Raw genomic sequence first — 12240 nt, 5'->3', positions numbered from 1 at the left:
TATTCTTTTTGTTGCAATGGTGAATGATATTGTTTCCTTAATTTCTCTTTCTGTTTTTTTCATTGTTAGTGTATAGGAATGCAAGGGATTTCTGTGTGTTAATTTTATATCCTGCAACTTTACTATATTCTTTGATTAGCTCTAGTAATTTTCTGGTAGAGTCTTTAGGGTTTTCTATGTAGAGGATCATGTCATCTGCAAACAGTGAGAGTTTCACTTCTTCTTTTCCTATCTGGATTCCTTTTACTTCTTTTTCTGCTCTGATTGCTGTGGCCAAAACTTCCAACACTATGTTGAATAGCAGTGGTGAGAGTGGGCACCCTTGTCTTGTTCCTGATTTCAGGGGAAATGCTTTCAATTTTTCACCATTGAGGGTGATGCTTGCTGTGGGTTTGTCATATATAGCTTTTATTATGTTGAGGTATGTTCCTTCTATTCCTGCTTTCTGGAGAGTTTTAATCATAAATGAGTGTTGAATTTTGTCAAAGGCTTTCTCTGCATCTATTGAGATAATCGTATGGTTTTTATCTTTCAATTTGTTCATGTGGTGTATTACATTGATTGATTTGCAGATATTAAAGAATCCTTGCATTCCTGGGATAAAGCCCACTTGGTCATGGTGTATGATTTTTTTTAATATGTTGTTGGATTCTGTTTGCTAGAATTTTGTTAAGGATTTTTGCATCTATGTTCATCAGTGATATGGGCCTGTAGTTTTCTTTTTTTGTGGCATCTTTGTCTGGTTTTGGAATTAGGGTGATGGTGGCCTCATAGAATGAGTTTGGAAGTTTACCTTCTGCAATTTTCTGGAAGAGTTTGAGTAAGATAGGTGTTAGCTCTTCTTTAAATTTTTGGTAGAATTCAGCTGTGAAGCCATCAGGTCCTGGGCTTTTGTTTGCTGGCAGATTTCTGATTACGGTTTTGATTTCCTTGCTTGTGATGGCCCTGTTAAGATCTTTTATTTCTTCCTGGTTCAGTTTTGGAAAGTTATACTTTTCTAAGAATTTGTCCATTTCTTCCAAGTTTAGATCAGTAAGTTTACTAGGGTATGTCTTGATATTGACTGCTCTAAAATGACTTAAAAGTTTCCTTTCAGGCAGTGTATTTAAAAAAACAAAAAAGTGCTCTGCTGGATTTATCTGTTGTTATGGGGCTCAGCTAGTTAGGAAGGGAGTATATTTAGAGAGACTGTTGGTTGTTTATATAAGGACTTAAAGCAATGTCCCCTGCCCCCAAAATAGACTTGTAATTTTTCTTCTAAGTAAACTTTTTTGTTGAGACAAAACATAAGTACAGAGAGTGCACAAATCACAAGTGTACAGTTCAGTTAGCTTTCAGTGAAAACCTGTGTGATCCACACCCAGATGAGGAAGTCGAACATTCCTTACTAGCATTGCCAAGAGCTACCCTTTGAGCTTTTTGTTTACAGTCACTGCTACCCTCTTCTCTGAGGATAACCTTTTTCTTTTCTTTATTGCTGTATAGTACTCCAACCATACTTTTCCTGATAGATAAGTTGTTTTCAGTCTTTTTTCCCCCTGCCAGTTGTGGTTAAAAACACATAACTGTCAGTAAGTGTGTTAGTGATTGGCTTATCCTTCTATTAAAACGGACATTTGGGTAGTCTCCAGTTTGGGTTCTTATGAGATGTATGTGTCTTTTAGTCTGATGTATATGTGTGTACATTTCCATTCAGTGTATACCTGCAAGTGGAGGTACTGAATTACTGGGTCACAGATTGTATGCATACACAGTTTAGTAAAGACTGGAAAATGGTTTCCCACATGGTTGTAATGGTTTATATTCCCAAGAGCAGTGAATGAAAGCAGTGTACATCCTCAACACTCAATATTGCTGGTCCTTTTAGCCATTCTGGTAAATTTATGGTTTGCCATAAATATCTCATATTTTTATGTCATGTGAGAGGGAGAGTGTGAGAAAACAAAAATGCCACTGAAATTTCATACGGAGAAAATCTGTTTGGTGTATCAAAAAGACTGGCTTGCTGGTTTACCTCATCATCTTGATTGGTTTAGGTTCAGCCTAAACATGTGAAGGAAGCTTTCAGATTACTGAATAAATCAATCATCCGTGTGGAAACACCTGATGTCAATCTCGATCAAGAAGATGATGCCCAGATGGAGGTTGATGAGGGCCCAGATGGCATCAATGGTGAGGTGTCTGTTCATGACTGTTCTAGAGTTAGGGGCCAAAATGTTCTCTGAGATATCGTGGTAAAAGTGCACTTACTGATGGTTATGAAGTCTGTGTAGCAAAAAAGGGAAAATAGATAATGAATTTTATTTACTATTTATAAGTTAAAATATAATCAAACAGTTGATATAAAATATATATGCTTGAAAGACTTGAGAGAAAGTACACCAAAATGGAGATAGTGGACTTAATATTGCAAATGCAGTTTTAGATCATGAAATCTTTTTTATCTCCCATTCTTCCCATTTCTTCCAAATGGGTTTTTATCTTAACTAGTAGCATTTATAAAATTGCTTCTAACTTATTTGTACAGTTACTGAATACTGGGTACAATTATATGGTTGTTTTAAAATAAGTATTAAAATATAAATAGTGTATTTATAAAAGCCGCTGGTAGGGGGTATTGGCACAGGAAGAAGATTCAAACAGCTAATATTTCACTTAGGTCATGCTGATAGCCCTGCTCCTGTGAGTGGAATTAACGGCCACAGTGAAGACATGAACCAAGATTCTGTTCCAAAAGCCTCCTTAAGGCTGGGTTTCTCCGAATACTGCCGAATCTCTAACCTTATTGTGCTTCACCTCAGAAAGATGGAAGAAGGTGAGGCCACACCTAGTGCTGCTCTTATGCTGAGTCATTTACATAAGCTGTATTCACATAAACTGCTTATGGTTTGCTAAGATTGTGTTGTTTTGTCAGAAGAGATGATAATTTGTTAAGCTCACTTTGGCAAACAAAATCTATGAGGGAATGTCAGCATATCTACCAACCTGGGTGTTTTCCCTACAAGTTCATTGTCAGAGTTTTATGACCCACTTTTGTTAATGTCCTTGGCCTATTTAATATTTGTTAAGCCAAATTTGGGATCTGATAATATATAAAGAAGCACTTAACAGATTTTTTACAGATGTAAAATCTTCCTTCTTTACAATGGCTTTGTTTAAAATGGATGGAATCCTTCATTCCGATTTATGCTTTCAGTTGCTGTTGACCGACATTGTCTGGGTGGCGAAGCATAAGAAGGTGAAGGAAACACCTGCATACTTTGAAATCATAATAGCTTTAAGAAACTTGTTTCTTATCATCTCTATTTTTTTTTAATTTTTCTTTTCAGGATAAAGTAAGGATACTTTAATTGAAGTAATATGGCAGGTTATTTCAGGCTTATGCTGGAACATTGCAAACCTTATTTTAGCAGATATATTTTCTGACAGATAGGTTACTTAATCTATACATTATTTTGTTGTGTATACAAACTCCAGGAATTGGCAAAACAGTTTGCTACCAAGATAATTTAATCCTTCTTAAATTTATTTTTTGGTTTCAGAAGAGGATGAGTCGGCATTAAAGAGGAGTGAACTTGTTAACTGGTACTTGAAGGAAATTGAATCAGAAATAGATTCTGAAGAGGAACTGATAAATAAAAAGAGAATCATTGAAAAAGTCATTTATCGACTCACCCACTATGTACGTATATAATTAAGTTTGCTGGGGTATTACTGAGGGAAGGTTTTCATGTTTCATATCTTTGTAGGTTCCTTAGATGTTCATTTATTTTGAATCATGAGGGTCTAGTCAGAATTAAAAATTGTGTAAAATAAGAGAGAATTAATAATTAATTGACTTATTTCTTCTGCCAAAATAAGCAGAATTTATATTAAAGCTGGGAAAGTGAATTTAGGGTCTTAACTATTTGAGTGTTTTTAACCTTTGTTTTTTTACTCTCTCTACCATAAACCTTGAAAGCAGCCTGACCACTATCATCTAAATTCTGCATTTTATCCTTCCTCCTGTTCTTATCTCCCCCCATTACCCAGCTTATAGTCTGTCCCATACATTTTTTCTTATACTTTCCAATTCATTCATTCTCTTTTTGTAATACTTGCTTGGCAAAAACTTCATCTAGTTTGGTTAAAACTAGTTTGTTTACTGTACCTGTATCTAAGAAGTTAAAAGCATCTGGAGAAAAGCATACAATCATGTCCTTACTCTTACTTTACATTAATGACCACAAATCTCAAATGGACAGTTCTTAACTTCTGTCTTATCTACTTCACAGTAGCACTGACCTCACAGTAGCACTTCCCACTGCCATTGCTTTTCCTCATCTGTTCATTCTCCCGCTCTCTTGAAGGACCGTCACATACACGCCGTCTCACTGCTCCAGTCAGTTGGCTATTTTCAGTATTCAACTTGTCAGCAGCATCTGTCAGGTTGATCACTCCTAGAAATACTTTGTTTGCTTGGCTTCTGAGTCACCATATTCTCCTGGATCTTCTCACTGTTATTTCCTCCTCTTCTCTCTCTCTTTTTTTTAAATTTTGAGCTGTGTGATTCTGTTTTGTTTTATTTTTTGGCCACATAACATGGCATGTGGGAGCTTAGTTCCCCAGTCAGGGATTGAACCTGTGCCCCCTGCATTGTAAACACTGAGTCTAAACCACTGGACCACCAGGGAAGTCCCTCCTCCTTTTTTCTTTTCCTGACTCTTTCTCTTGTCACTTTTTAAATGAAGTACTATACGTAGTCCTCAAACCTCTTTTTCTGTTTACATTCATTGCCTAAGTGAACTCATTTGGTTCCATGAATTGAGAACCATTTGTGATGACTCCCATATTTATATCTCCAGCTCTCACCTGTCCTCTAAATTCCTAACGTGTATAGCTATCTGCTTACTCGCAAATTAATAGGCATCTCACACTCTGTGTTCAAAACAGTTACTTCCCTGTAGTGTTCCACTTACTCAGTTGCTGTAGGCCAGACATCTTAGAATTAACTTTGATTCCTTTCCCCTCACAACTTATTTTATCAGCAAATCTCATGAGCCCTACCTTCAGTATTCTCTGTTCTCTTCACCACCATCACAGCTACCCAAGCCACCATGCCTGGACTTCCACAGATGCCTCCTAACTGTCCACCCTTGAGGTGACAGAGCCTTGAGGTGGCTCTCTGCCCAGCAGCAGACAGATCTTTTAACAAATAAAATTGGTTTATTGCCCTGCCTTCCTTCCCTCATGTTTAGAATAAGATCAGTCTCTGTACCAGGGTCGGCAGAACCCTACACAAGCAGGCCCCTGCCCACCTCACTGACTTCCTTTTGTAGCCTCTTCCCTTTCCCATTCTGCACAGTGACACTGGCCTTGTCACTGTTCTTAGACACACCAAGTATGAAGGCTCTGCACTTGCCCTTTGTTTCTTTTCCCGTATTCTCTCCTCCATTCTAATGTCTGCTCAAATGCTGCCTTCTCAGAGTAATTCTCTTGCCTCGTCTGTCGAGATAGCAGCCTCCTCCTTGCCGTCACCCCTACCCTGCTTGTTTCTTCTCAGTGTTTATGACTGCCTGGGCGTACAGTCTTTGTTTAGGTGTTTAATAATGTGCAGCCACCATGAGGGCAGGGACTTTATGTTGTTAATCCCCTGTATCTGCAGTGGTGCCTAGCTCAGAGAGGGTTCAGATACTTGTTAAATGATTGAATTTTTCTGTTCAAATGGGAGAAATTGCATCTAACTTCACAGTGCTCACTTTATAAATATTATAGTTGGCACACATCAGAGTTTATCATTTGATGAACTATTTCCCTGTAGAACTAGGTGAGTCTGTGACTACAGGTGGGGGGATTTGAAAAACTATTCCATTCAAAATTTAATGAATAATATGTGTAAAAATAGAGCTGAAGTGGGGTGGTGGTGCTCAGAGTTGTCTGCCTAGTGGTGGACAATGTGTTTCCATCGGGCCAGCCCTGCCCTTCCTAGTAGCCCTGGAATCAGTGTTAAGGTAAAATAATTCATGCAAAAAACTCACACTGGGACACATTGTGAAACTAACTGATCAAAATTGGGCTACGTTTTTAAGTTTGATGCACCTCCTGAGCCAACTTGGTACAAAAGACTAAGGAACTTGTGCTGTGCTGGTCAAGTGTGCTTTCTCTGAAGATGTGCTAGTACATGGAGTACTTGCAAGTGTCTGATCCGACTTAGTGGTATTAGTGCTCACACTGTTGGACTTTTCCACTTGAGGATCAAATCGCTATTTCCTGAGTTCCTCTGTATGGGCCTTAGGTAGGAGTCCTCCTTGTTTGTGGGCATACTACACTGACTTATAATATCATGGCTTCAAATCTGTCATCAAGTTTATTAAGCCACATGGCATGTTCTACCTTTTTTTTTAACTAGTTAATAGATCAAAGTGAAAATTTTTATGTTAATTATCTTTAGATTCTACTTCTAACTGAATTAGGAAAATGGGTGGTATATGAAAGAGTTCAGTGGCCGGTAATTAAAAATTAACATAATATTAAGTATTAAACACTTTGAATGATAAGTAGAATGATAAACATTTATCAGGATTTATACAATTGCATGACCATAAAATTTTGAAGTTATTTTTAAGTACATGATGTGATATGCTAGGGAACCTGGTTAAAATCATAATGTTGATCTTACTGATATATTTCCTAATTTTTCAAAGAAAGTTTATGATATGAAAAGGTCTGTATCATAATGGGATGGTAATTTAGCAGAAATTTGATATGGTTTTAAGACCAATATCCTTTTTCTAAGAGAGAATCCTTTTTCTGAGAGTTTCTGGGGGAAAATGAAAGAAAATGTTAGTAGCAGACATTTAGGAGGGTCGGGTCCTGTGTATCTTACCATTCTTACAATACTGCTAAAGAACTGAGGACAACCATTTGTATTTCATAGGATCATGTTCTAATTGAGCTCACCCAAGCTGGATTGAAAGGCTCCACAGAAGGAAGTGAGAGCTATGAAGAAGATCCCTACTTAGTTGTTAACCCTAACTACTTGCTTGAAGATTGAGCTATTGAAAGAAACTGGAGAAACTATGGCCCTCCACCTTGGGCCTGGAGTCTGGATGCAGTTCTGCTAGCCAGAGAAATGCTTCTGAGAGTGATGATTCAGGAAGATTTACTTTGAGGAATAAGAACTGAGTTGATTGTCCTATCCTATATTGTCACATTCCTTTTATACCAACACAGGTTTTATCCCTTTGTTTAGTGTACTTCTTGTCTAAAAAGAGTTGGATTGCAATAATGTGTTGTTTCTATAACTAAGACCTTGTGTTTTCATGTGTAGAAAAAGGTCTGCTGCTTATATGTTATGTGATACCTTATTGGAGAAATAACTTTTTTCAAGTGTCAATTACTGCTTTTTTTCACCAGAAAAAACTTTTTCAACAGTTGTCTATTGGATTTATTTCTAGTCTACTCAAATTATTGCTTCCATTTATTCATGAATATAGCAAAGGGATGGAAATATGACATAGTAAACATTTAAGCATAACTCCCTGTGAGGAGAGTCCTTATTATAATTTGTTAGTATGAAAGCTAAGAGGCCTTGGAGATGACTTTTAAAAGTTAAATCAAGTTCTATTTGTTTTTTTAAGAGAGTTTATGAAAATAAAAAGTTTATTATACTTTTCCACTACTCTTTAATAGGTTAAAATTTCTATGTTCTAAGAGTTAAGATCTCAGAATTACTTTCTGACTGCTTTTTTAAGGGAACTTTATCAGTTTCTATACTATAACCATCGTTAAATTTTTTTAAGGAAGAGAATTATTGCTGTTTACGATACTAACAGTCTCTGAGGCTTTAGCTTTGATCAGGATGTTCATGATGTACCTGTTTCTATTGTTGCAGCTTTGACAACAGATGGGAAATGTCATTTTTCTGTATATATAACCACCCTTAAATTATACAGCATTTTTCTAGGGAAAAAATTACTGCAGTTTATGATACTAACAGTCTCTGAGGCTTAGCTTTGATCATAGGCTGATGGTGTAGAAGGTACTGTTGTTGCAGCTTTTGACAACAGATGGTATTCTGGGGTCTGTGGGGCTAGTCGGGGAATGTTTATATATGTTACTAAAGTTCACTAATAGAAACTTCACTCACCACTAAAGGTAAGGGAGATTGGAAACAGAGAAGTTGCACAGTTAGCAGATAAAGGGTATAAACTTGTGTGAAAACTAAGTTACTAATTAATGGGGGTAGGCAAGCCTTTTGAGACAAGGAAACTTCAGTGTACAGGATCTCAGAATTATTGTTGAGATAGGAGCTGCTGGAGTAAGGCATGGACTAAGGCAGAAGGTTCCAGAAATAGGTGATAGGAAGAACAACTAGTAAAAACTCATAAAACAGCAAGAAAGAGTTCCTTCCCTGCACTAGTTCCCAACTTTATAAAGAAGATGGGGTAAGGAATTTCTGAATAGAGAAACAGCTGACAGTAATTTGAACTTCAATTTGATTAGAGGAAAGTGTGAAGCCCAGGAAAGATGAGTTCCTTAATGGTGAATCTGTCTTCTCCCCCAGTTTTGCTATTAGTGAAAGTGGGGACTGTAAAGCAAAGTGAGACCATTAATACAACTAAAAAAGTTTTTATACATCTGAGTAAGTGTGCTTACATTTTCACACACCCCCTCTATCTACATGTTACTTATCAGAGAAATTAAGTGGCTAATGGATGATGGAGTATGTATAAGATCTTTATGAAGAAAATTAGACAAGTATTTAGTTAAGTGGATAGATGTAAATTGTTTCTGAAAAGGACATCTTGAATATTGTAAATTGTCAACCATAAATTTAATGTTTTCAACCAAATCCCAACAGATGTCCATCAGAAAGGAGATGACTACATAAATTATGATAACAGCCATGCTCTCTGCATTATACAAACTAAAATGAGGGAAATGAAGATGTTTGAAATGGAAATATCTCTAGGATATATGGAAGATATGTGCAAATAAAGCCATGGAACAACTGAATATATGACACAAATATTAACAGACCTAAGGGAAACAGCAAAACAATAATAGTAGACTTAAGTATCCCACTTTCATCAAAGGACATTACCAGTGAGGAAGCATAGACTTCAAGTAATATGTTTAAACCAGATGGGCTTAACAGGCACAGAACATTCTGTGCAAAAGCAACAGAATACAGATTCTTAAGCACAAATGGAACATTTTTCAGGATAGATCATATGTTAGGCCACAAAGCAAGTCTTACTAAGTTAAAGATGACTGAAATGGGCATCTTTTCTGACTATAATGATATAAAACATAACTACAGGCAGAAACCTGAAGTTTTCACAAATATGTAGGAATCACACAACATCCTACATAACAACCAATGGGTCAAAGAAATCAAAAGAAATTTAAAAATGAAACATGAAAATGGAGAAATGACATAGCAAAGCTTAATGGGAGGCAGCAAAAGCAATCCCACAGGGATAAATGCCTTTATCAAGAAGCAAATATCTCAGCCTAACTTTATATCCTGGGTGGGGTGGGGAATAGAGCCCTAAGTGTTGGTAGGAAAGAGCAGTAAAACTAAGCTTTTTTTTTTTTCCTTCTAAGGTAAAATTGACAAAACTTTAGCTAGACTCACAAAAGAAGAAAACAAATGAGAGAGAATTATACCACAGAATATAAATAAAGAATCATAAGATGTTGATATTCACCAGCAAATTGGACAACTTAGTAGATAAACTGCTAGAAAAATGCTGTCAATCATGACAAAAATGGAAAATCTAATAAGTCTGGTTAGTAGTGCGATTGAATAAAAAATCAGAAACCTCCCAACAAAGTCCAGGACCACATGGCTTCACTGATGACTTCTACCAAACATTTGAAGATAAAGGAATAGCAGTCCTTATCAAATATTTTTCAAAAATGGAAGAGGAGGTACTACTTCCAAACACATTTCACGAAGCCAGCATTACCCTGGTACCAAGATGAGACAAGGACACCTAAAGAAGAGAAAATTAAAGCCAATATCCCTTCATGTTGTAAACAAAACAAATGCAAAAATCCTCAACAAAACATTAGCAAAGTTAATTCAATAATATGTTAAAATGATCAAGTGAGATTATTCCAGGTATGCAAGGGAGATTCAACATCTGCAAATCAAGCAATGTACTATACAGCTTAACTAAATGGATAAAAATACTTGTTATCCCCATAGATAAGGAAAAAAGGCATTTGATAAAATTTAACATCAAATTATGATTTTAAAAAAACTGATATCAAAGTGAGTATAGAGGGAAAGTATCTCAACATAATAAAGACTAACTGGCAAGTCCACAGCTAGTCATACTCTTGGGGATGAGACAAGGATGCCCACACTCAATATTTTTATTTAATAAAAATGGAATCCTAGCCAGAACTAGGAAAGGAAGGCATCCAAAGTAAAATTGTCACTATTTGCAGATGACATGATGTTGCATATAGAAAACCCTAAAGACACCACCAAAAAAAAAGGGGGGGCGGGTACTTACTGATGGTCAAGTGGTTAGGAATCTGCCTGGCAATGCAGGAGATACAGGATCAATTCCTGATCAGAGAACTAAAATCCCACATGCCGCAACTACTGAAGCCCACGTGCTCTGGAGCCTGCGTGCCACAAGTAGAAAGTCAGTGTACCAGAACAAGAGCTCTGCAAGACACAGTGAAGATCCCGCTTGCTACAACCAAGACCTGATACAGCCAAGTATTTATTTTTTTAATGTATCAGAAAAAGGAGATAATCCCGTTTACAGTTGTATAGTAAAAAAATACCTCAGTTCAGTCGCTCAGTCATGTCCAACTCTTGGCGACCCCATAAATCGCAGCACGCCAGGCCTCCCTGTCCATCACCACCTCCCGGAGTTTACTAAAACCCATGTCCATTGAGTCGGTGATGCCATCCAACCATCTCATCTGTCATCCCCTTCTCCTCCTGCCTCCAGTCCCTCCCAGCTTCAGGGTCTTTTCCAATGAGTCAACTCTGCATGAGGTGGCCAAAGTATTGGAGTTTCAGCTTCAGCATCAGTCCTTCTAATGAACACCCGGGACTGATCTCCTTGAATAAATTTAGCCAAGGAGATAAAAAAAAAAAAACCTGTATACTGAAAACTACAAGACAGTGGTGAGAGAAATTGAAAAAGATAATGATAAACAGGAAGATATTCCATGCATACAGATTAGAAGAATTGATATTGTTAACATGCCCCTTCATTTTAAAATGCCCCTTTATTACACAGTCAGTGCAATCTCTCAAAATACCAGTGGCATTTTTCATAGAAACAGAACAGACGATCCTACGATTGTGTGGAATCACAAAAGATCCTGAATAGCCAAAGCAATATTGAGAAAGAACAAAGCTAGAGGCATCATGCGTCCTAATTTCAAGCTATTATTACATAGGTGTAGTAATTAAAACTATGGTATTGGTACAGTAAGGAAAAACATTCTCTTAAATGGTGTTGGGAAAACTAGATCACTATGTTACACTATTCACAAAAGTTAAAAATGGATTTAAAAGTTGAGCATAAAACCTGAAATCATAAACCTCCTAGAAGAAAACAGATGGCAGGCTCCTTGACATCAGCCTTAGCGATGATTTTTTGGACTTGACACTAAAGCAATTGCAACAAAAGCAAAAATAAATAGGACTACATCAAACCAAAAGTTACTGCACAGCAAGGAAAACCACCAGTCAAATGACTGTGAGAAAACCTTTGCAAATAATATCTGATAGGGGTTAATATCCAAAATAAATAAAAACATAACTCAATAACAGCAATCTAAAATAGGCCAATGAGCAGAATAGGCATTTTTCCAAAGAAGATATTCACATTGCCAACAGGCACATGAAAAGGTGCTCAATATCACTAACCATCATCAAAGTGAAAATCAAAGCCACAATGAGATACCAATTACACCTGTTTTTAGAAAGATTATTATGAAAAAGAAAAATAACAAGTGTTAGCAAGGATGTGGAGAAAATAGAACCCTTGTGTACTATTGGCAAGAACCTCTGTATGGAAAACGAAGTTTCCCAAAAAAACTGAAAATAGAGCTACCATGTAATCCAGCAATTCCACTTCTAAGTATTTATCTGAAGAAAATGAAAACACCAATTCAAAAAGATATATGCACCCTCATGTTCATTGCCACAATATTTATGATAGCCCAGACATGGGAGCAACCTGTGTTCACTGATGGATAAATGGATAAAGAAACTGT

The 12240-nt window shown here is 36.7% G+C and overlaps 1 protein-coding gene across 1 annotated transcript; it reads left to right on the top strand.

The window, feature by feature from the left end:
• The first annotated feature begins 1814 nt into the window (after positions 1-1814).
• Positions 1815-7660, top strand: LOC122448596 (DNA replication licensing factor MCM6-like). Its single transcript, XM_043480022.1, has 4 exons — positions 1815-2172; positions 2660-2815; positions 3543-3682; positions 6917-7660. Exons 1-4 carry the CDS (start codon positions 2139-2141, stop codon positions 7031-7033), a joined length of 447 nt encoding a protein of 148 aa, XP_043335957.1. The 5' UTR covers positions 1815-2138; the 3' UTR covers positions 7034-7660.
• The last annotated feature ends 4580 nt before the right edge of the window (positions 7661-12240 follow it).

This window comes from Cervus canadensis, chromosome 10, assembly GCF_019320065.1.
Source record: "Cervus canadensis isolate Bull #8, Minnesota chromosome 10, ASM1932006v1, whole genome shotgun sequence".
NCBI classification, from domain to species: domain Eukaryota; kingdom Metazoa; phylum Chordata; class Mammalia; order Artiodactyla; family Cervidae; genus Cervus; species Cervus canadensis.
Note: the sequence above shows the minus strand (reverse complement) of the source record. Positions and strands in the feature narration are given on the sequence as shown.

What these genes read in the sequence shown, in the direction of transcription:
- LOC122448596 (XM_043480022.1), top strand. Translation starts at nt 2,139, where the DNA reads ATGGAGGTTGATGAGGGCCCAGATGGCATCAATG. An exon ending in CCTCAGAAAGATGGAAGAAG is followed by an intron (nt 2,816 to 3,542) that starts GTGAGGCCACAC and finishes TTTTGGTTTCAG; the next exon opens with AAGAGGATGAGTCGGCATTA. An exon ending in TTTATCGACTCACCCACTAT is followed by an intron (nt 3,683 to 6,916) that starts GTACGTATATAA and finishes TGTATTTCATAG; the next exon opens with GATCATGTTCTAATTGAGCT.